The following is a 24,424-nucleotide window of genomic DNA, read 5'->3' as shown; positions in this document are numbered from 1 at the left end:
AGAACAGCTACAGAGAACAGGGAATTTTACAAAGAGTTTGATTTTATTGATATTTAAATATATTAAATATTTCACTGAAATACATGGTACACCATCCTCCCTCACCCCCACAGTGGTTACATCACAAAACCAAAGCCCATGGCCTCCCATCTCCTGACTCCTCCACCAACTGGGTGAGGAAAGGGGCAATGGTTGCCCAGGGGAAGGGCATGGCTGGCACTGTGGTACGGGGAGCCAGGGTGTGGACAGGCCCTCCCACCTGGCAAAAAGCAGAGACAAGCCACCCAAGGCTGAGGTCTTCCCACTCTGATCTACTTATACCCTCACCCCTACCCCATGGCACCAAGTAGTCTCTTCCTATCCCTTCCTATCCAGGGGTATGGCTGGGGGCAGGGGAGTAGATTTTCTGTCTGGAAAAACAAGTCTTTTCCCCTCCTTCAGCCATGACTAATGAAGTACCTGATGGCCCATTTGGTTGACGCATGAAGATGCCCAACGGAGGCAGTACCCAGAAACCAGGCCTCCACAGGGAGCTGGTGTTAGAGGGGCATGAGGAGGGGCAAGTGCACTGCCTGCCCCTTCCACTCCCAAACCCAGCAACTCTGAAAACCCTTCTCCTCTGCCTCTCTAGTCATTTCCAAGACAAAGTGATCTTCAAGCAAAATTCAGGCTAGTGCCTTTGGCTTAAATAGGTACAGACAGAGAAACTAAGGGAGCAACAAATTCAGGCCACAGTCAAGGAGGTTGCAGGGAAAGGGGTAAAAGGAAGGCAAAGATAGGAAGGGAATCTAGAGTTCAACCTCCTAACCCTTCTGCCAGCCCTCAAGGTTTCACAAGGGGCTGGGGAGCCAGAAACATGCTAGACTCAGGCTGAAGGCTGGAGAAAGCCAAGTTTAAGGTTTCTTCCCCACCCCGTAGTACCAGTATCCGGGTCCTCAGAGGGATTCCATGCTACCCCAGCCCCAAAGCATACCATGTCCCAGGACACCATCTGGGGAAGCCAGGAAATTCCTGAGCCTCTGTCCATCAAACCCCAGACAGTTTAAGTGCTGGCATGGAGCACTGGGGCTCAAGCAAGCGCTTGGGTCCCTGCCACAGACAGGGAGAGTCATGCTGCACACATGGCCCCCAAACGGCACTTAGGGATTTGGCACAAAAAGGACTCCTCTCCCTCCTTTTGCTAGCACACCCCATCCCACTCCTGTGTAATCTGGGCATCTCTCTACATCCCCTGAAATAGGAAACCCTGCTTTATTCCCAGAGGACAGAGGCCCACAGGAGAGAGGCAACCTGGGGTGGAGAGCTGAGGAGCAGGAGCACAAGGACTCACACAGACCTGGAAAACAGATATGCACACAAAGACCAACATGCACACACAGTTACACAAACACACAGGCCCTCCCCAACACCAGAGACTTGGGAGGGCAGGTTTGGGATCAGGGTCATCTTTCTCCATGCCCTGACCCTTTTCTATTTGGCAACAGAAGAGGGAGAGATGCTCCATGCCCCCTTGCCAGTAGACAGCAAGAGAGCACTGGGGCAGAGTGACCTGATCTGGACCCCGCTGGGGTCCTCAGATCAGAGTCTGGCACTGCCCCAGCCCTGGCCTGCCTGCTCTTTGGCACCTGCAGGTGAACTTCCAGCTCCTGACCTGATATCCCCACACACAGGCTTGCTCTCTGAGCATTTTCACAGTACCAGTGAGGCCAGACGCCCCGTTCCCTGGAGCGTGCAGGAACTGGGGCTAAATCTAAGCTGTCAGAGGTCCCTTTGTTCCCCTTTGGGGACAGATTGTGGGACTAGAATTTGGCACATGGAAACATTCTCCTGAAATATGGCCAAAGCTGGCTCCCCAGAGCATCTCCCTCCTCTGCTCTGTGCCTAGGAGGGACACCTGGCTGGGGTGGGGAAGTGCCCAGGACCAGTGCTGGGGACGCAGGTATTGCAAAGGCAAGCATGGAATAGGCACTCCTCATGCCTGTCTTTGTACAAAATATTGTACAAAATATTCCCAGGAAAAAAGAGGGAAAAGAAGGGCCCAGCCCTGAACCTGCTGCCCAGACAGACAGGGAAGGGTAGGCATGGCAAGCTGCCATTTTAATCCCTCAGGCAAGAGGCCTCCTTCTGCTTCTGCTACTGACCCCTCCCCTGCTCCCAAAAGCTGGAAGATTGGAGAGGGAACAGCCCTACCCCAAGTAAGAAGGAAAGTCACTTGCATAATCCTCTTGGTAGGTAGCCCCTTGTTTTCCAGCTTGAGGGTAGACGAGCATGATCCAAGCACAGCCTGCTGGGATGTTCCCTTTTGTGGTTAGCAGGGTCTGGAGGCTCAGTGCCCCCTGCCACAGCTCCACCCAGCGAGCACAGAGTCCACTCAATGCCCACCTTGATCCCTTCAGCTGAATTTGTGGCTGGGTCCTGCTAACTGCTGGGGCCCCCATTGAGGAAGTAGGTGGTCATCTCCCCCTTGCCCTTCACCTTGACCACCCCTCGACACTCCAGCTGGTAGCCCTTGGCAGCTAGAACCTGGTACAGGTCCGTGGTCACCTGGGGGAGTGGGAGGGGAGCCCGCTTAGCCTGGAATCCTTCCTGCTGCATTTGCAGGGGCCCAGGGGTTCTCTAGTCAGGCTAGCTCCCTTCCCCCAACCCCCACCCCACCATACACAGAACACTAGCCACCCTACCCCTGTCCTAGCAGACTGCAGAGACACCGTAGAAGCCCTCTGGGCCCACCTGCCTCCCAGCCCCTGCTCATATTCCCCTCACCTGGATTCGGTCGGGGACCCCCGTGCTGTCCATACGACTAGAGACATTCACTGTGTTCCCCCAGATGTCATACTGCGGCTTCCGAGCCCCAATGACACCTGCCACGACTGGGCCCATGTTCAGCCCTGAGGTGGGGAGAACAGCAAGAGACTAGAGCATGCTCCAGGGTAAACCCAGGGAGATATCCCACCTCCTGGAACAGGTAGAAGGACCCAGAGAAAAAAATGGAAAAAGGACAAGTCTCCTGGTTGTAAAGAACAATCTAGTTCAAGACCAGCCTGGCTAACATGGTGAAACCCCATCTCTACAAAAAAATGTAAAAATTAGCTGGGCATGGTGGTACACGCCTGTAGTCCCAGCTACTGAGGAGGCTGAGGTGAGAGAACAGATTGATTGATTAAGCCTGGGAGTTGATGCTGCAGGGAGCTGTGATTGTGCCACAGCACTCTAGCCTGGTGACAGAGCAAATAAATCCCCGTCTCAAAAACCCAAAAAAAAACAAACAAAAACACCCGAAGACCTGAGCACCTCAGTTTAGGAGCTCCCCTGAGTCAAGGCAGCCATGCTATAACAGTAATCTCCTGAATGCCTGTTCCATGTCAACCACTCTAGTAAGCATTTTACATGGCTTCATCCTTTCTTTTTTTTCTTTTTGAGATGGAGTCTTGCTCTGTTGCCCAGCATGGAGTACAGTGGCACGATCTCGGCTCACTGCAACCTCTGCCTCCCAGAATCAAGAGATTCTCCTGCCTCAGCCTCCTGAGTAGCTGGGATTACAGACACGTACCACCACACCCAGCTAATTTGTGTGTTTGTTTGTTTTTTGAGACGTAGTCTTGCTCTGTCGCCCAGGCTAGAGTGCAATGCTGCGATCTCGGCTCACTGCAATCTCTGCCTCCCAGGTTCACGCCATTCTTCTGTCTCAGCCTCCCAAGTAGCTGGGACTGCAGGCGCCCACCACCATGCCCGGATAATTTTTTGTATTTTTAGTAGAGACGGGGTTTCACCATGTTAGCCAGGATGGTCTTGATCTCCTGACCTTATGATCCGCCCGCCTCGGTCTTCCAAAGTGCTGGGATTACAGGCGTGAGCCACCGCGCCCGGCCCTATTTTTTTTTTTTAAGTAGAGACAGGGTTTCACTATGTTGGCCAAGCTAGTCTTGAACTCCTGACCTCATCATCTGCCCATCTCAGCCTCCCAAAGTGCTGGGATTACAGGCATGAGCCACTGCGCCCTGCCTGGCTTCATCCTTTTAACACCTTTAAAAGGTAGGTATTTTTATCCCCATTTTATAGATAAGGTAAGCTGAAGCTTAGAGAAGTTTAGAAGACTGGGCCGGGCGGCGGTGGCCAAGCCTTTAAATCCCAGCACTTTGGGAGGCCGAGACGGCGGATCACGAGGTCAGGAGATCGAGACGCATCCTAGGCTAACACGGTGAAACCCGGTCTCTACTAAAAAATACAAAAACACTACTGGCGAGGTGGCGGGCGCCTGTAGTCTCAGACTACTCGGGAGCTGAGGCAGGAGAATGGCGGAAACCCGGGAGGCGGAGCTTTGCAGTGAGCTGAGATCCGGCCACTGCACTCCGCCCTGAGGCAACAGAGCGAGACTCCGTCTCAAAAAAAAAAAAAAAAAAAAAAGAAGTTAGAAGACTTCTCAAATAAGCCAGTAATGGAACAGCCAGATTTCAAACCAGATAGTCCTGACTTCCATCCACCGTTCATTTGAGAGGAAGTACCTCTTAATCGGACTGGTCACATATAAGGCAGAAGTATTCAAGTTGTTAGATAAACGTGATTTTTAATCCCAGCTCTGCCACTTACTAGTTGTTTGACCTTGGGCAAGTTATTTAATCTGAGAGTCAGTCTCTATCCAATGAAAGGGGATAGTAATATCAGTATTAAAGTATGCTCAAAAATGTCTAGGACAGTGCCTAATGATCTCTGTTCTTTTTTTTTTTTTTTGAGACGGAGTCTGGCTCTGTCGCCCAGGCTGGAATGCAGTGGCCGGATCTCAGCTCACTGCAAGCTCCGCCTCCTGGGCTTATGCCATTCTCCTGCCTCAGCCTCCCGAGTAGCTGGGACTACAGGCGCCCACCACCTCGCCCAGCTAGTTTTTTGTATTTTTTTAAGTAGAGATGGGGTTTCACCGTGTTAGCCAGGACGGTCTCGATCTCCCGACCTCGTGATCCGCCCGTCTCGGCCTCCCAAAGTGCTGGGATTACAGGCTTGAGCCACCGCGTCCGGCCTGATCTCTGTTCTTAATATCAGACTTGATATAGGAGGTCAGAGGGAAGAAAACCCCACAGGAGCCCTGATGGGAAATCTGTGATCCCATCCCCAGCCTATAATCCCAGCTTCAACCAGAAACAGTCCTGGGAAAACCTGCCAAGCAACCAAGCCCTCTTACCAATCTTCATCTGGAAATTGTTGAAGGAGTGCTCATTGATGTGCTTCATCTGCTCCATGAGCCGCATGGCGTAGTCAGCCAGGGCAGTGATGTGGGAGCGGCCCACCTGATCGTAGGTGCTGGCGTTCAGCCCTGAGGCAGCCATGTAGGTGCTACCAATTGTCTTGATCTTTTCCAGCTGCCGGAACCGCTCCTCGCTGATGATCTGAACAACACATGGGGACCTGGCTGTCAAGGCAAAGACCCCAAACCCAGCCCTGCCCCAACACTCATTTCTTGCCTCGCCTTGCCTCCCTTGCCCACTTCCCTGTCTCAAGAGCCCCCTTCCAGCTGCTGCTATCAGTGTAAGACTGATGAGCTGGGAAAACAGGCCCCCTAGGACTCCAAGCAGGACTTGGGCATACAGCTTAAGAAGATCTCTCCCGTAGCTCACTCACAGAACACAGACACACAGGTGGGATATTAAGCAATTTCTCTAATCCTCACCTTCCGGGATACTGAGTCCCAGGATGAGCAAGTGACCTCCCTCCAGAACAGTGAACAGCCCATTCCTGACCTGGATGTTCAGGACACTACCTCACATTTTGCTTCAATTTTCTCTATTCAGAGGACCATCTTGCTTGGCTGGTCTCATGAGGTTCTGTCCACAGACCATTGCCTTCTTCTTCAGTGACATCTACCTGGTACCTATCTTATCCCCCTACAGATCAAGTCCTCCCCTGCTCCCCGACAATGATGACCCTGCCCCATTAGGGCTGACCCCCTTGATGCCTTTGACACCTTCATGGGTTCTTTTTTTTTTTTTTTTTGAGACGGAGTCTCGCTCTGTTGCCCAGGCTGGAGTGCAGTGGCGCGATCTCGGCTCACTGCAAGCTCCGCCTCCCGGGTTCATGCCATTCTCCTGCCTCAGCCTCCCAAGTAGCTGGGACTACAGGCGCCCGCCACCTCGCCCGGCTAATATTTTGTATTTTTAGTAGAGCTGGGGTTTCACCGTGTTAGCCAAGATGGTCTCAATCTCCTAACCTCATAATCCACCCACCTCGGCCTCCCAAAGTGCTGGGATTACAGGTATGAGCCACCGCGCCTGGCCCCTTCATGGGTTCTTACCTCTACCTCCACTATGCCTGCCCTTACCCCTACCCCTGATGCCTCTGAGTCCCATCAAATCTCTCTTTCTCTTCCCAGTGCCACTCGCCCCTTCTAATCCCTGGTCTCCAAGTCCCCCCGATTCTCTGCCAGCACCAGCCAACTGGACAAGTACCTCATCAAAGTCAGCGATGATCTCGTTGAGCAGCCGCAGGCACTCGACACCCTCATTGTTTGCCTCCAGCTCCACATAGAACTCAGAGAAGTTGGCAATGGAGGCAAACATAACAGCCACACACTCACACGACTGATAGTAGAGTTCATCATTGCGGCGCTCCCGGGCTAGGAAGTGGGCGGCCACGTCCTTGGGCAGAATGTTATGCAGCAGCCTCCGGTTGTATGCCTGTAGCTCCTCCATCTCCTCCTTCTCCCCTGTTGCCTGTGGACACCACACCCATCACCCGTTGACCGACATTCACAAGGGGTGGGTGTGGTGGCCAAGGCTTGGAAGTGGGGGTCAGAGGGAATCACATAGAGGAAGAAAGGCACATACAGATGAGGCCTAAAGAACAGGCAAAGGGGTAAAGGGGGCAGGTACAGGATGGGGCAAGGAGGAAGGGATGGGCACAGAGAAGGCATGAAACCAGGGTGGGCCTAGGGGCGGCCTGAGGCTTAGCCAGCTAGCAGGAGATACGTTTCTGGCCTGGCCCAGGCTCCACCCCTAGGTTCCTCCTCTTCCCCCAAAGGCCCACCAAAGGCCCACTCGGTCACCTGTAGTTTCCAGAGGAAGTCTAGGCGGGCAGTCGACTCCACCTGCTGAGCATGCAGATACAGCGCCAGCGCAAACACCAGCAGAATCACAGGGGTCATATATTTGAGGGCCACCCTCCCTGCAGCTGGACTAAGGATAAGCAGAGACATGCTTGGTGTCTGAAGGAGGCATCTAATGGCCCTACCCTTTGCTGCCTCGGAGCCCTCACTTACCAGTCCAGCCCATCAAAGGTCTCATTGGAAGAAGCCCTGGCAAGAGGAGAGAAGAGACAAAGTCATCAGTGCTTCCTGAGTTGCTGGGTGGGCACATGGAAGGGGAGATACAGACTGCATTTACTAAGCACATACTAGAAATCAGGCATTGGGCCAGGGCTTTTACTTACATTAATTAACTAAGAGTAGAGGTTAAGAAAACCTCTACTCTTAGAGACTCCTCCACTTACCAGCTATGTGACCTGAGACAAGTCGTTTAATTCTCTAAGCCTCCTTCCCCATCAGTACAACAGGGATCGGATTTAAATAATGTATGTAAAAGGCTTAGCACAGTTCCTGCCATACAGTAAGCCTTCCATAAATGTCAGTTACTATAATCTTTACAACTACTCTGTGATTTAGGTGACAGTGCCATTTTACAGATGAGGAAATTGAGGCTCAGAGAAGCTAACTCACCTGTCTAAGGTCACACAGCTAATGAGCAGCAGAGCAGGGATTCAAACCCAGCAGACACCAGAGGCTTTTTCTACTACAACAAGCTACGGCCACATATCAAAGGAATGGGGTTTTGCAGGGGAAAAGCCAGTGTGATGTCGCAGGCAAAGCCCCCAAGCAGGAGTCAGAAGCTTTGGTTCCTAGCCAGAGCCCTGCCACCAAGCAGCTGTATGTCCTATGGGTGGTTAAGATGGTGGATGTGAAAGCACCATGCAAATACAAGAGGGAATTTTTTTTTTTTTTTTTTTTTAGTGTCTAGCCTAAAGACACAAGGATTTCCCAGGACTGGGGTTTCCTTGGGGTAACTATTTGGGGTCACATGCTGGGAACTCCTCCATCTCCTCCCTTTCCCCCACAGGGGAGTTGTGGCATTCCAAGAGCACAAGGGGCCTGGGCACCAGAGAGGCTCACAGTGACCCAGCAAGGTCAGGGAAGTTCCTGGGGTATTAAAGGACCTGAGAATAAACTCACAAGCCATGGACGCCAAGCAGTAGGTCATAGTTGTCAAAGATGGTGGCTGGGGGACCCAGCAGAAGCAGCACCAAATAGATGAGCCCCAAGACAAAGACCATGGCCAACTTCCCGATGCTGCTGATGTGCAGGAAGACAGAGCTGGCCAAGAGACTCAGCAGCACGCTCCCGATGAAGTACTGCGGGGGCAGAGGCAGCACTGGGTGAAGGCAGAGGCCACAGCACCCTTGGGCAGGGAGAGCCCTGCACTCTCCTGCCTGACCTAACCTTTCTGCCACACCCCTCAAACCCCCATATCCTCCACCTTCCATGTCCAGCCCCTACACCACACCAGGGCCCCTGGTTGCTCCTAGTGTGGGACACTCTGGTGAGTTCCTGGGTCCCCAGCACCCATCACCAGGTCTGGCACAGAAGGGCCAATGTCTGTACCAGGACAGCCCCCCCACCGCCTGAGCACTGCTTGAACACCTCAGGGAAGCTGCAGGTGGGCGTGGTGCCCTCACACAGGGGAGCATCCAGGCCCAGAGAGTAATTGAGCTGCTGCAGGTGGCAGGCAGTGATGTCAGCAGGTGTTAAATTCAGCATCCGGGCTGCACAGGTCCGTATGGGGGTGTGATTACAGGTGAACTGCAAAAGTAGAGGGGTATATCAGGATAGCCAAGGAGGGGAAGGGTTGCAAGGTACCTGGTGAAGCCATGTACCCTGCCCTGGGCTATGCCCAGGTACCTTATACCCCATGGGCCTTAGTACTGACTCAGAGATGACAAGAGGTTGGGAGAACAAGGAGGGAGAACTGGAGTTAACCTTGCCCTATTCTGGGAGGGGGCTCCCTGAGGGCAGAAAATATGTCCTATTCCCCTCTGTACCCGCAGTGTCCAGGACAGTGCTTGGCACAGAGCGGAGGTGGGAGAATTCCCACTGGACCCTTACCATGTTGGCAATGGCAGAAGTGAACACAAGCAGGACGGAAAAGATGCCAACTGCGGTGCTATGTGCCCGTGAGCGAACGATGCTGCGGGACAGATGTTGCAGGGCCTTAGGGAACAGCTAGAGGAATCAAGAGACGAAGAGTTGAAGGTTGTATCAGCCAAGGAGGAAGGCCAACCAGGGATGGGGCCCAGTGGAACAGGCATGGCCTTCTCCTCCCTCTCGCCATGTGACCTCCTCCCTGTCTGGAGTCCAGCCTGCCCTCCCAACAGCCTCAGAAGTCCCCCTACGTACAGAACCACAGGAGTACACGGCACAGATCAGCACGGTGACCAGCAGCAGCAGGAAGATGCTGGCATAGATCCCAAGCATCAAGATGGAGCTGGGGCAGAACAGGGCCAGAAAAATCATTTAATTCTGGAAGACCTGGGCATTCTTGTCCCACCCTCTGGAACAAGCAGGGATGCAGGCTCCAGGGATTGTGGGCTCGTGTGGGTATGTAGGAAGCTTCTGGGAAGCGGTGGAGAAGAGAGAAGCTAAGAGAGGAAGGGCAGGACTCTCACTGTGGGAAGATGAGAAGCTGGATGAAGCAGATGAAGCAGAAGACCAACAGGGCACAGGCAACGTAGGCTCCGAAGCGGGGATCCACCTTCCGGGAGTACTGAGGGAGAGGAGGCTGAGCTGGGTGCTGGGCCCTCCCTAAGGAAGGCAGGGACAGCAAGGACAGGGCACTACCAGGCGTCTCAACACGGAGGAGATGCAGTTGGCCCAACTGACGAAATCCCCACCCTGCTCTGTGGTCCCTTCTCCATGCCCCAGAAACACCTGTGCCCTCACCTGTGCTCAGCCTTCCCTGCCACGACCTGCCCGTCCCCCAGCCCTTGTCCTTCTGCCCTGTATCCCTGAAACCTTCTTCTCAAGATCCTCTCTCTGGAAGGTGAGCAGAAACCGGCGCACATGGTCCTTCCGCAGCTGATCAATGCTGCGGGCATCGATGGCACGGCTCAGGAATTCATCCACCTCATCCTCAGGGTTCAGGGCATCTTGGGTGCCCCGGCTGAGGGCAGGAGACATGGCTCACCAGATGCATGGGCATGGCCACGTGAGAAACAATGAAAGGAAAGGTACGGGCAGCACCCACGGGAGGGAGGGAGAGCTGGGCTGTGGCTCCTGCTCACATACAACACACCTAAAGTCGGGGAAAAGGAGGATTTTGGCTCCCCCCAGCCCCATCCCAGGGTGCAAGTGCCTTCTCCCTCAATAACCTGACTTACTTGTCTTTGCTGGAATCATCAATGCCCTGGAGAAAGGGACAGAGTGTGGAGTGAGGTGAAGGGTCAACAACCTTCATCTCTGCAGCCCCTTCTCCCACCCCAACACTGTGCTGAGGGTGTCCCCACCATATCTTCTGGGGGCACTGGGACCCCTGAGATGAAACCTTCCCACTGCCCCAACACCAGAAAGCATACATGGAAATGACAGTCACAGGAAGAAAGGACAGGGTCAGGGACACTGAGGGAGCCAAGAAAAAGAGGCCCTAGGTCTGGTGCTGAGGGCCCCTCACCATCTGGCGGAAGGCCTTGGAGTCCTTGGTCCGGGAAAAGGCACGATCAGGCACCCAGCGCGGCGGCATCAGCCCTTCCATGGAGTTGGCCCGAGTCCGCTGCAGCTTGGCCAGCATGGCCTTCTCCTCTTTCTGTGTGAGCAGCATGGGTACAGGCTCAGAAGAGGGGCCCAGAGAAGGCCTTGGCCTGCTCCTCCCCAGTTGTCCCTCTTCCTGCTCCCCTGCCCCCAGCCCTGCCCTGGCCCTGACCCGTTTCTGGCTGGCGCCCAGGATGAGGAAAGTCTCAATGTGCTGCTCCTTGAGGTATGCGTTGCGCTCGCCACCACGGCCTGGCTCCACCTCGTAGTCCCCGTTCAGGTACTGCAGTGTTGCCCGAGTGATGTGGATGCGGCTGTACGTGGCCAAGAGGGTGAGACCCTGGGTCTCCCACCTTGCTCCCATACCCCACCACCTGGGCCCCCCTACTCACCCAGCCCGGCCTCCTGCCTCCATGTGGTTGGCCAGGGTCACATCATTGGACCACACATCGAACTGCCATTTCCGCAAGCCAAGGACACCGCAGTGCACACGCCCGCTGTGGATGCCCACGCGCATGTTCACATTCACACCTGTCACCTCACGTACCAGCCTGGGAGGATGCAGCCCCAGATCAGCTCCTGGCAGTCTTCCCCTCCCCCAGCCCACAGCCCAGGCCCTTCACTCCCCTCAGGGCCCAGTGGGCAAGGACAGACCCAGATGCAGGGGACAGGAGCACAGCCTTGGTTGGACATGAGCAGAAGGCTGCATGGGGCTCAAGGACAAATGTTAGGGCTGTGTTCACCAGCAGGGGCCCAGCAGCATCTTGTGGAACTGAGCTAGGAGAAGAGGAATCACTGTTATCCCCTCTGGCCTGCACAGATGGCATTCCCTCTAGCCCAACTCCCCTACTGCACAGGCTCTCCCCGCCCCATCTCGGCTGGCTGGGAGTCTAAGGGTCCACATGGGTCTTTGCACAGGTTGGAGAAAGATTCCCCTTCCCAGTGACAGACAGACTTCAAAGACAGAGAAACAGCCAAAACTGAGGAAATCTCCTGAGGTCTCATCAAAAAATAGGAGCAGTCTGGGGAACCCACAATTCCAGGAAGCCTGGGAATGGGGCACTGCTTACGAGATGGCCTCGATCATGTCTACCCCCATCTCCACACAGCAGTGGGCATGGTCGGCCCGGGCTTCCGGCAGCCCTGACACACAGTAGTAACAGTCCCCCAAGATCTTGATCCTCAGGCAGTGATTCTCCTGAATGGGAAAGAGTTGGAGGGAAGGGTAACCTTTACTCTCTTGCCCACCCAGTCTGCATGGCCCACCACCCTCGACGCACAATCTATCTGCTCCCAAATCCCCAGCTGCTGCCAGCAAAGCTATGCTCTCACCACGGTCAACACCCAGGCCCAATCCCAAGGCCCAGCACCCTCACCGCAGCCAGCTTGTCAAACCGGGCAAAGAGCTCATTCAGGGTCATGACCAGCTCCTGTGCAGTGCACTGGGATGCCAGGCTGGTGAAGCCCTCAATGTCTGCAAACAGGATGCTGTAGATGACAATAGAGAATGAACAGATCACATAGCCCTCAAAGACTTCCAGACCCCTGCCCTGCTTGGCACCCACCTACCCTCACCTTACCTGACATTGTCATGCTTCTGTATGTAGATTTTATGGAACATCATGTCTTCTTTTTTTGTGTTGATGTCTTCTTTCATCTCCATGGCAACATGCTGGGGCAACACCGACAGCAGCAGCCGCTCCTAGCCCAGTGGTTCCAATAGGCATCACTATACTCTTGGCCTCACATTTCAATCCCTCCTGGTCTCTCCACATCACCAGAGTCCTCCCAGACTTCTCTGAAGACCTTCCCTTCTGGACTGTGGCCTGACCTTCCCCCGTCAGAGCCCCCTCTGACCACCCTCCATTAAGCCCCCAGATGTGCTCCTGTCCATGCCCTCCTTCCCTTGGACAGTACAAAACCCCAGTATCATAGGGCCTCTGTGACGCACAACCCAGGGGAACCATCACACTGTGCTCCATGGAACCAGACAAGGCAGCAAATCCCATCTGCAAGTTATGTGGGGGTGAGGTGGGAGCAGGCCCTGGCCAGGGGAGCAGTCCCACCTGCTGCCGATTCTCATGCTGCAGGTGGAGCCGGGCCTGGATGTAACCACGGGTCTCCTGAAAGGCCTGGCGCTGAGACACCTCTGCTGGATAGTGTGTGCAGATGCCAATGACGTTGGTGCAGAGGAACAGCAGCACATTGGCACCGAGCTGCAGGAGGTGGTAGAGGCAGACAGTGACCATCTCCTCTGCCCACCCCTCCAAATACACACACACATTCACACAACTTACTAGGTTCTCTGAGGAAGGAAGCCAGGGTCCTGCACCCTCTCTATCCCCAAGCTACTGCCACCCCTGCAATATATCTCTCCCATGACCCACAGGACCCCAGATCCCAGCCAACTGCCTGAATCCTCCATGACTAGAAATGAGATCTTTTCACAGCTTCTGGAAGCAGAAGACCAACTAGGGCCAGGTAAGTCATGGGGCCCAGCTCTAGCACCCTGTACCTCCTGCTCCTCAAACACCCCACACGAAAGACAAATGCTGCTCCTTTTGCAGGTGCTCCTCCTTAAGGACAGCACCCAGGACACCTGAGCTCTACATCCTCCTGTGAGTGACCCAGAACAAGTCACCTCCTCTCTCTTGGGTTTGCTCATCTATAACCCAAAGAGGAAGAATAAGAAGATCTCTAAAGCCTCTCCCTGACTTGACATAACTTAGTAACAATAATCACCACTGTCATTATTATTATGGTAGCTAGTTTGTTGGCTGCCTACCATGTGCCAGAATTCTGTAGGTGCCTTCTATATACTGACTAACATTTCTTTTTTTTTTTTTTTGACAGAGCCTTGCTCTGTCACCCAGACTAGAGTGCAGTGGCCCGATCTCGGCTCACTGCAACCTCCGCCTCCCAGTTCAAGCGATTCTCCTGCCTCAGGAGTAGCTGGGATTACAGCCAACTGCCACCATGACCGGCTAATTTTTGTATATTTTTTTAGTAGAGAAGGGGTTTCACCATGTTGGTCAGGCTGGTCTTGAACTCCTGACCTCAAGTGATCCACCCGCCTCGGCCTCCCAAAGTGCTTATGGGTGTGGATTACAGGCGTGATCGACTGCGCCTGGCCCCTAACACATTTCTTAAAACTCTATGAAATAGGTAACAATATCCCATTTTAAAGGTAAGGGACTCAGGCACAGAGAAGCCAAGTAACTTCGCCAAGATCACATAGCTGTTAGTGGCTAGTGTGAGACTTGAACCCAGGACAATCAGACTCCAAATTCTGTGTCCTAATCCTACTATCTATCTAGTGCATTCCATACTGTGTAGTACATTCCAGGTTTCCAAGATTCCTACTCACTCTACTGAGTCAAGCTCTCAAGCCCAACCTCAGAGCCCTGGCTTGAGAGTCATCAATTCTACTGATACAAAGGATGTCCTCTAACTGGAGATGGGGTCCACCATGACTGGCCACCCCTCAAGGTATAACTCCCTCTGACACTCGGCCCTGCCAGGCCCTAGGCCTAGGGCCTCCACCCTAGGAATGTTCAGTCCCCAATCATCATCAGTGGCATTGGCTAGAAAGCAAGGCTAAGGGAAGCTGGCCTCAGTGTTTCTGGAAACTCAGGAATTAACCTGGAGTTTGTGGCTCCACACCAGAGTTGGATGGGGCAGGGCTCTGGTTTAAGGAGAAGGGAGGGAAACAGCAGAAGCACTTCCTGGAAGCCAGAGGTTCTGGGCTCTGCCTTGAACTAGAACTAGTCCTGCAAAATTGGGCAGGTCACTTAATCTTTAGGACCTCAGTTTCCTCTTGGGTAAAACTGAGGGGGAGGCCTGGCTCACCCCTAGCCATTTCCAGCTCCAGCCTCTGGGATGGGCCTCCTAGCTTCCCTTCCCAGTCCAGCTCACAGGCCCAGGATCAACTAGGCTGAGCTCCCCCTCCCAGCAGCAGGGGTGAAGAGAGGGGCACACTATCTCCCTTGGGGGTTTCTAAGAATAGCCCCCAGTAGGGGAGAAGGGAAGGGGGGCAAACCAGGCAACTTCCCTTCCTGGCCCCAGGAGCCCAAGAGGAAAATGTGAGTCACGGTGGAGGGAAGGGGAAGGGGGACGAGACTGAAATAACTCTGTACACACAAGTCCCTATCTGACTGTGAGAAAAAATGGATGCCAGGGGACTGGAGGAGACTCCACGCTGGGCCTGGGTCACTGGGTGACACTGTTTGATGTGTCTAAGTGAGTGGGTTGGTGGGGACAAAGCCTCCTTCCTGTGACTGTGAGCAGGGTGGATCTGGGAAGGGGCTGCCCAAGTAGACGAGGAAGGAGGCCACAAACCCCACCCGTCTAGAAACCCACAGACCCAAACGGGCACAGGGAATGTTTCTCGGCCCAGAGGAAGTTGTAAGGGCGGCCCTGACCCCAAGGACTGGCACAGGGACAGCAGTGACTTTCGCTACTGCCCCAAGAATGTGCCTATCGAGACCCACTAGGTGAGGCTGTAGCCACACACTCCTGGGGAGATGGGCACAGTCCTGGCCTCCCTGGGACTGCACCTCCCCAGTCAGGCACTGGGCCTGACTCTGGGCACCATGCCAGTTGAGAGTAGGGAAGAGATGCCCACCCAGCCCATGCCTGGCCAGAGAGGAAGGGGGAAAGGAGACACCACCTCTAAGCTCCTTCCCCAGGAGGGCAATCCAGCCATAAAGCCCTGGTTGAGAGCCAGCCTGGAAGAGAAGTTCTGGGGCAGAAGAACCTGGCCCTTTAAGATGTCCGATGGTGCCCTAAGGGCACGTGCTCCACAAACAAACGGGCTATAAGGTTACTTTTAAAAAGGTACATTCTGGCATGTGTTCTGACCTTCTGGCCATGTGAGGTGGCTCACTCCTGTAATCCCAGCACTTTGGGAGGCCAAGGAGGGTGGATCACGAGGCCAAGAGATCAAGACCATCCTGGCCAACATGGTGAAACCTGTCTCTACTAAAAATACAAAAATTAGCTGGGCGTGGTGGCGTGCTCCTGTAGTCCCAGCTACTCGGGAGGCTAAGGCAGGAGAACTGCTTGAACCCTGGAGGTGGAAGCTGAAGTGAGCTGAGATCACGCCACTGCCCGACTCCAGCCTAATGACAAAGCAAGACTCCGTCTCAAAAAAAACACACAAAAAACAGGTACGTTCTGTTCTATAGCACAGGCTGAGTGGAGAAGGGCATCATGCCAGAGAACCTAGCTTCTCACCCTGGGTTCCCCAGGCAACTTCTGTGGGTGAGGCAGGGTGGGCAACAGGCCACAAGCCCTCAAAACCTTGAGTAAGATAGCACTCTCTAGATAGGGTCCAGTGGAGGACCTGGGTGGTGTGCTGATGGCGGGGCTGTGCCTACAGCAGAGCCTGAAGGACCTGGCCTCTGCTCCCTGGGCGGGGGGGTAACATGAGATGGCAGATCCACAAACTAACATCTCTCTTAAAGAGACTTCCCAGAAACCCCTTCACTGGGTACCATGCCTTCCAGCACTCCCCACACCTCCCTGCCCCCAGGTGTGAACACTGCCCAGTCGGGTTCTACCCCACTCTAGGAAAGGGTGGGGCCCCAACAGCAACATGAGCTAGATGCTATTTTTATCCCAGCTTTGCAGACTGGGAAACTAAGGCTGGGAGAGGTGAGGCTAGTTGTCTAAGATCCCACAGAGAAGAATACAGCCCATTGGATAAGCAGGTCAGCTTACAGCCACTCCATACGGAGCCGTGGAGTCCCACCTCACACACACTTGGAGCCTGGAGGCAGCAACAGGCATGGACTGAGAACCTCAAGGAAAGGCGGCCAGGCCCCTGGTGCCCAGCATGGGGAAGGTGGGATACGATCAGACTTAATGTTCCTCTCTTCAACAGTCCAACCCCATTCAAACTACATCCAGCCCAGAGAGAACTGACCCCAGCTCTTCACCTTCCCTGTCCTCCCAGAAGTGGCCTTGGTCCAGGAAAAGAGGGGATTCCTCCCTTGCTGACAACATCCAAAACCTGCTCTATACCTCCAGATCACCACCTAGAGCTGCTCTCCATGGATGGCATCAGCACCTGATTCTCCAATGTCACCTTGCTAACAGAGATGCTAAAGCCTGGACACAGCCTGCACTGCCTTTTGAGCCCCACCACGGCCCTGGGGCTGTATACCACACCCCTGCCTCCAGCTCCACATTCTGTCTCTACAGACCACTATTTCAGACGGCTAAAGAGCCGGAGACTGGGGCACATGGTGACAGAGTTCAGGCTTGGGTCCTGGGGCCCTCCCTCCCCTCAGCAGTGCCTTCTACCCCAGATCCCACGTGGAGGCGGACCCCTGAACCCTGGCCTACCACCTCCTGCTCCTCTTCTCAGATACAGCCAGACATCCCTGCATTCAGCTTCCACCCATGACTCACCCGCCCTTCCTCACTAAGCCCCCACCTGCTTATGAGGTGAGAAATTCCCCACTTGCTGCCCTCTGTCCCTACCTCCCTGGCCACCTACCTGCTTCCAGAGGAAGGCGTCACCACGGTTAAGTTGCCAGGCCAAGATCAAATGCAGGGTGGAGAGGCCCAGGCCGCTGAGGACCGCAGCCCGCATGCGGATGGGGAGGAGCGTGTAGGCGATGTAGACGAAGAACACAGGGCACCAGAGGCCCGCAGAGGGGCTGCGTGGGTCTGCTGCGAGGGCGCCCCCGACCTGCACTGCCGCCAGGATGCCCAGCACCACGTAGCTCACCACCCACATGGAGTCCTGGCGGAAGCTATGCCGGTTACACACCACCATGAGCCCCAGGAACAGAGCGGCGGCGCAGGCCAGCAGGGCCACATAGGCAGGCTGAGGGCGGGCGGGCGCCGCGTGGAAAGCCAGCAGCACCGCCGTGAGCAGCACCAGCACCGCCATCAGCAGCGTCAGGCTGCTCTGGTTCATCTGGAAGAAGTACCGCTGGTACAGGCGCTCCAGCTTGGCCGAACGGAACTGCTTCGACTGGAACACCTGCACCAGACGGCGCCAGCAGGATCGCCCACTCCTGGGCACCGCGTCGGGCGCCACCTCAGCTGTCCCGCCCACTGTCGTTGTCACCTCGGTGTCCTCGAAGCCCAGGGCCACTGCCCGCAACCCCAGCTCCTTGCCCTTGCCTGGGCCGCCCCTCCGGATGAAGGCGTCATCCTGCCAGGGGCACCGAGGGGGGCCCGCAGGGGTGGGGCTGGGTGGCTCTGCATCCCGGAGGCAGCTCATATAGCGGGGCGTGCAGAAGCCACCTGCCCGAGTGCCACAGCGCCGTGAACGCTTCTGCCCATTGCGTTCACCCCAGGCTGTTTTCCGTTCATCCACTTTAGGCACCAGGAGGCCACTAAACCATGACATGTTGCTGGTAGGGAAGGAAGGAGATAGTATTAGAGACCATCCAATAGGAGCGGTATTAATACCACCGTCACAGCCACTGCCACCACCACTAGTAGCTCATTATCTAAGCACTTCCCACTGACAAGTTATGAGTTTCATCGTCATACAATTATTTGGATGTAGGCAACAAGGGTATCCCCATTCAACATGTGAGAAATCAAGACACAGTGAGGAAAAGAAACTTTCCCAAGGCCAGGCATAGTGGCTTACACCTGTAATCCCAGCACTTTGTGAGGCCGAGACAGGAGGATGGCTTAAGGCCAGGAATGTCAGAGCAACCTGGGCAATACAGCAAGACCTTACCTCTATTAAAACTTTAAAAAATTAGCCTGGGCCAGGCGCGGTGGCTCACATCTGTAATCCCAGCACTTTGGGAGGCCCTGGCAGGTGGATCTCAAGGTCAGAAGTTCAAGACCAGCCTGGCCAAGATGGTGAAACCTCGTCTCTACTAAAAATACAAAAATTAGCCGGGTGCAGTGGCGGGCGCCTGTAATCCCAGCAAATCGGGAGCTAAGGCAGGAGAATTGCTTGAACCCGGGTGGCAGAGGTTGCAGTGAGCTGAGATCACAGCACTGCACTCCAGCCTAGGTGACAGAGTGAGACCCTATCTCAAAAAATAAATAAATAAAAATTAGCCTGGTGTGGTGGTGTACACCTACAGACCAGGCCATTCAGGAGGCTAAGGCGGGAGGATTGCTTGGGCCCAGGCAGTGGAGGCTGCAGTAAGCCAGGATTGTGCGCCACTGAACTCCAGCCTGGGCAACAGCCATAGTCTGAAAAAAAAGGAAAAAAAAATGGATGGAAGGAAGGAAGGAAAGAAAAAAGGAGGGAGGGAGGGAGGGAGAGAAGGAGGGAAGGGAGGGAAAGAAAAGAAGAAAGACTTGCCCAAAGATCCAGCAGCCACGTAAGTGAGAGAACCAAGATTCTAAACCAGATTGGTCTGACCCCAAAGCCAGTATACTTGAAAATTTCCCTAAAAGGCACTGATTTGTTGATGGTCACAAACTCAAGTGCCCAAGTCAATGAGTGATGCAGCTTATGGTTCAGAACTAGGAGGAAGAGTTCATACCCTGTGCACTGGGCAAGCACCACCCAGCAGCTGTAGACTGTTGCCAGTGCGTCCCAATCTGATTTTTCTCAACAGAAGCAGAAGAAAAAATATGCTTTTTGTTTTTTTTGTTTTTTTTTGAGACGGAGTCTCACTCTGTCGTACAGGCTGGAGTGCAGTGGCAAGATCTTGGCTCACTGCAAGCTCTGCCTCCTGGGTTCACACCATTCTCCTGCCTCAGCCTCCTGAGTAGCTGGGACTATAGGCACCTGTCACCACGCCCGGCTAATTTTTTCTATTTTTTGTAGAGACGGGGTTTCACCATGTTTGCCAGGATAGTCTCGATCTCCTGACCTCATGAACCGCCACCAGCTAACAGTGATAATCCTAAGGCTCTTCAGCTTCCTCACTGCACCACAGTCATAGGAACCTCTTTGCTGTTTCCCAGCACACCCCGCACAGGCCAGCCTGGGACCTCAGTGCCTGCTGTTCCCTCTGTCTGGAACAAGAGCTCCTCCAGGTCACATCCCAAATGTCCCCTTATCAGTGAGGCTCTCTCTGACCACCCTATTAAAATAGCAACCCCTTTTCCTGGAGCTCTCTATCTTTTTCCCAGCTTTATGCTTTTTCTCCATAGCTCGAATCAGCAACCACCATTCTATATATTTTTCTTATGTGTTCATTTTCTGTCTCTCCTGACTGGAATGTCAGCTCTATGAAGGCAAGGATTTTGACCTGCTGTGCTCACTGCCATATCCACAACCCTTAGAAGGACCTAAACAAGTGTTTATTGAGGCTGGGTGTGGTGGCTCACACCTGTAATCCCAGCATTTTGGGAGGCTGAGGCGAGTGGATCACCTGAGGTCAGGAGTTCGAGACCAGCCTGACCAACATGGTGAAAACCCATCTCTACTAAAAATACAAAATTAGCCAGGAGTGGTGGTGGGCGCCTATAATCCTAACTACTTGGGAGGCTGAGGTGAGAGAATTGCTTGAATCTGGGAGGCGGCAGATGCAGTGAGCTAAGATCACGCCATTGCACTCCAGCTTGGGCAATAAGAGCGAAACTCCATCTCAAAAAATAAAATAATATTAAATGTTCATTGAGTAGATGGATGACTAGATGGATGGATGAATGATATTCCATGCACTTTCTCCATGCTTTAAACTGTTCAAGATCTTTTCACATCCCTAATTCCATCTGATCTTCACCAAAACTCTGAGAAACTAGTCCTGTGGCCCCCTGGGGCACAAGACAGATTTGAAAGGAAAAATATATATAAACAAAAACTGATGTCCATGGCAGTTTCATACGGCTGGCCCAAGTTATAGAGATCATGGTAACCAAATCAGTCCCAGATCCCACATTTCCTGGAGGAAATGCCATTAACTGAGGTGGGAGGACTCCATGATGATACCTTTAGTGTGACTCCTGGCTGAGCCCAGGTCAGAATAAGATGAGGCTGAAAGCACTGTCATCCATGCATACCTGTGTCCCCACCAGGGCCACACTCCTCTATGCTCACAGAGTACCCTGAGGGGTCCCTTGTACTCAAACCTGCTGAACTAACAGCACTGACATTTGTACTCACTAGGGGACAGGATGGAGGAATACCCAGCACTTGCCACAGGTGGCCACAGAATGAGAGCTCAAGCCAGATGCGCAGCACTCAAAGCAGACACCCAGGGACCCACAAGCAGAAGGCAGGCTGGGAATTCTCCACATACCCCAAAACTCCCATCCCTGGGTCACCCTCAGCCAAGTTCTGTCGGCATCCCTTCTCCTATATCCCACAGAGCAGTATGTCCTTCGACCTCCTTTTGTTTTTTTGTTTAAGACGGAGTCTCACCCTGCCCCACCCAAGCTGGAGTGCAGTGGCACAATCTTGGCTCACTGTAACCTCCGCCTCCCGGGTTCAAGCAATTCTCCTGCCTCAGCCTCCCCAGTAGCTGAGATTACAGGCACCTGCCACCATGCCCAGCTAATTTTTGTATTTTCAGTACAGATAGGGTTTCACCATGTTGGCCAGGCTGGTCTCGAACTCCTAACCTCAGGTGATCTGCCTGCCTTGGCCTCCCAAAGTGCTGGGATTACAGGCATGAGTCACCATGCCTGGCCCCTTCAACCTCTTAACATCACCAACAGCACCATCTGGAAGGACGGATCAGGAATACAAGACTTTTGGTCAGGCTGGCATTTGGAAAAGGTCACCAAAGAAAGCCTGGCTCTTCAAAATACTTCATTAGAAGCATGATCTTTGGCATGAGACCAGGTTCTAAACCTTAGTGTGATTATTTGCTAGCCGCACTGCCTTGGGCAAGTTATTTAACCTCTCTGTGTCAGTACCTTCATCTGTAAAATGGAAATAATAATTGTCCTCTGGAAAGAATCTAATAATGCCTGTCATGAAGTACACACTTGAAAAATATTAGTTCTTCTCCTCACTCTACAACATTTTAAACCCAAATCTCTGTCAGCGTCAAGAGATGGAAAGATGAGAAACTCATGAGCAAGAACACATGTCTTTCTAGCCAGTCAGATGCCTGGTTCTATCAGTCCCTGTGTCCTTGGCTGTTAGTCCCCAGAGCTGCTGGAGACAGAGCCCAGAATGAGCAGGTTTCCCACCACCATCCAGCACCCACAACATTTTGCTTCAGCCTCCCCTCATTCACCAGACCCCTTCCCTGTTCTTATCTCCCCCCATACAACCCCCCACTCCCACCACTGGCCCAGACCTGTTCCCACAGGACTAGTTTCTGGCCAGGTTCCCAGCCCCCTGGAAACACATCCTAGCATCTGGCTCATACCCACAGAGAAAGGGGCAGACACTATCCAGGAGAATGCATGACCCTCCCAGGAACACTCTGACTCCCTAAGGGGATAGCTTCAGAGCTGTGTAATTGTCCAACCAACTGCAACCATCCCACTCTGGGCTCCACTCCAGGCACTGCCCATCCCCGAGAACTTGCTGGCCTCCCAGCATTTCTGGCACCCCATGCCAGACTAGTATGGCAGGGAACAGGGGAGAGTACTGTTCCAAGCCACAAAACTCTATATGGTCCCCCAACCCACTTTGTCCAGCAACCCATCACTATGAGAGCCCTGGGAGCACAGACCACCTCCCTCCTCCCCAGAGTCAGGCTCCTAAGCCTTGTGCCTCTGACCTCCTCCTTCCCTGAGTGTTGGTCCATTTGCTCCGTCACAGACCTGCTGCTCTTCACACCACTGGCTTCCACAGCCGGAGCCATGTCCCATTCAGCCTGGCAGGCCCAGGCTCAGTCCCAGACCTCAAGTCCCTCCCAAACCCTGATCAGGCTGAGACCAGAGTTTGGAACCCGCCAAGGCCAAGGCCCAGCCCTAAGGATGGCTCTGCCTACTGCCTTGCCAAGCCTTCCTGGCCACCTCCTGTCTATCCCATCCCCAGGGCCCATCTGCCCCTGCCCTCCTTGGCAAAAGGAGGCTCCAGGGGATTTAAAACGACTTCAGAAAGTTCATGGCAAGAGGCACTGCCCAGGCAGGGTCCAGCAGTGCCAGCACCACCCACCATACTGGGACGTGGGCCTCAATTCTTCAATTCTGGGCCTTTCCAGATGTAGAGGAGACTACCCAGGGCCTGTATCTGTCGGTCCAGTGCCCGCTGTCGCCTTCTCCCATCCCCAGTCCTCGCTCTTCCTAAAGATTACAGAGGGCTCCCACATCAAGCCTTACTGTGCAGCCCCCACCAGGTCCCTCCAGCTCACAGGGGTAGTCCGGTAAGGGGAGGATATGGGCAAAGAGCCTCCCACGCCTGATTCCACCTCTAGCCTTTCAGTCGAGCCCAAGAGTCTGCTTTGAATAAGTCAGCTCCCCTGCCCACCCTGCAGCAGGCCTTGGGGGATGTGGGGAGCCGACCCCACCCCTTTCATTCCCAAGGTTTGGGGTGAGGGGAAGGAGAGGGACTCCCGCAGACAGAGGGCATCCCTCCCTCTGCCCAGGCCGGTTCCTCTCCCCTAAATGGAATCTCCCCCAAACTCGGAGACTCACCCCACAGCCCCGCAGCAAAAAACTCAGACCAGCCCCTCCCCCAGTACGTGCCAGGTCCTCCTGGCCTCCGGGCAAGCCTGGAACTCGCCCCGTGGAGGGAGGCCGGCGGCAGGCGACGCGGGTGGCCAGCGCCGGACCTAGGAGACCTCGATCCCACTGCCTCCATGACTTCCCTTTGCCAACCCCAACTCCCTCGGGCAACCCGCCAAACACTGCCGAGACGACCCGTCCCAGGCTTCGGCGCCCCCACCCACAAACTGCTATTGGGAGCCGCTCGGGAGCGTTCCAATCCTGGAGCCCCGGGAGCCCGGGCGGTCACTTCCCCAGCCCTCCGCGCGCTCACCTGCCGGCCAGTCTCCCGCGCCTGCCCGGCCCCGACCCCGCCGCCCCCGCGGGCTCCGGCCGGCCGCCGCCGTCCCGCGGTCCTTCTCCAGCCCGCGGTCCCTGGCCGTCCCGCCCGCCGTCCGCCGTCCGCCCGGACCCCGCCCCCTCCCGAGCTGTCCAGCGCAAGCCGCCCTCTACCCCGGATCCAGAAGTCCCTCCCGCTGGCTCCCGGACTCCCCGCCTTAAGGCACAAGCTCCTTTGTCTGAGGCACCCCCTCCCCTCCCCAGAAGCGGGGGCCGAGTCGCCCACTCCCCTTCCTAGTAGCGGGTGTAGGGCGGCAGGAGCAAATAATGGGACCTCTCCCCTCCAGCGCGCGCCCCTCCTCTCCTCCGGCGCTTCCTCCCAGTCCTGAGAAGACAAGCGGCACTGTTCTGGATCAAGACCCCGGGGGGGGGGACCTCGCAGCCCGGTCCCCTTCCCTTCACCCCGGGGCCGCTCCTCCGTCATTCCTCTCCCGCCCTCACCCCCGGGGGTCCCCAAGCGCGCCCGCAAACCCACCCTTCCACGGCTACATCCCCTGCCCCGCCCACAGGGTCCCCTTCCTCCTGTAAGGGTCGCAGGCAGCGGGGGTTGGGCCCGCGCCCCGCGCCCCTCTTCTCCCCACGTCCTCACTGCCCCGGCCCTGTTCCAGCCCCAGCCTCAGCCCCAGCCCACCTAGCCATCCTGCCCTGACCTGTCACGGCCCTGCGCCCTCCCGCGGGAACTCAGTTTAATAATTAATTAAGATCTCATTCCACAAGGCGCCCAAGGTGTGTGCGGGCCTGCTTGCCCGCACACCACTTCTT

General features: G+C 54.8%; 1 protein-coding gene across 2 annotated transcripts; it reads right to left on the bottom strand.

Annotated features, from left to right (window-relative positions):
• Positions 1-31: 31 nt before the first annotated feature.
• On the bottom strand, positions 32-23,775 carry ADCY6 (adenylate cyclase 6). 2 transcript variants are annotated; one of them, XM_017894773.1, is made up of 22 exons: positions 23,598-23,775; positions 17,280-18,147; positions 12,844-12,993; positions 12,358-12,479; positions 12,154-12,265; positions 11,848-11,975; positions 11,170-11,328; positions 10,950-11,091; positions 10,701-10,832; positions 10,411-10,436; positions 10,046-10,193; positions 9,700-9,797; positions 9,431-9,518; positions 9,140-9,256; positions 8,678-8,836; positions 8,210-8,388; positions 7,244-7,279; positions 7,031-7,160; positions 6,435-6,698; positions 5,174-5,378; positions 2,764-2,888; positions 32-2,544 (listed from the first exon to the last, which is right to left on the bottom strand). In XM_017894773.1, the coding sequence occupies exons 2-22, from the start codon at positions 18,141-18,143 to the stop codon at positions 2,419-2,421; spliced, it is 3,510 nt and encodes a 1,169-aa protein (XP_017750262.1). In that variant the 5' UTR covers positions 18,144-18,147; positions 23,598-23,775; the 3' UTR covers positions 32-2,418. The 2 variants fall into 2 exon arrangements, 1 of the variants encoding a protein (XP_017750262.1); XR_001889707.1 differs by lacking the exon at positions 23,598-23,775 and having other exon boundaries at positions 2,412-2,544; positions 7,031-7,155; positions 17,280-18,807.
• Positions 23,776-24,424: the final 649 nt, after the last annotated feature.

The sequence above is a fragment of the Rhinopithecus bieti genome, unplaced genomic scaffold, assembly GCF_001698545.2.
Source record: "Rhinopithecus bieti isolate Rb0 unplaced genomic scaffold, ASM169854v2 scaffold_24390, whole genome shotgun sequence".
NCBI classification, from domain to species: Eukaryota; Metazoa; Chordata; class Mammalia; order Primates; family Cercopithecidae; genus Rhinopithecus; species Rhinopithecus bieti.
The sequence above is the reverse complement of the archived record's forward strand: the minus strand, read 5'-3'. Positions and strand labels throughout refer to the sequence as shown.

Coding starts and splice junctions, on each gene's coding strand:
- ADCY6 (XM_017894773.1), bottom strand. CDS start 18,143: ATGTCATGGTTTAGTGGCCTCCTGGTGCCTAAAGTGGATGAACGGAAA. Junction 11,329..11,847: donor GACATGATCGAGGCCATCTC/GTAAGCAGTGCC, acceptor GCATCCTCCCAG/GCTGGTACGTGAGGTGACAG. Junction 11,092..11,169: donor GAGGCAGGAGGCCGGGCTGG/GTGAGTAGGGGG, acceptor GGCCACGTACAG/CCGCATCCACATCACTCGGG.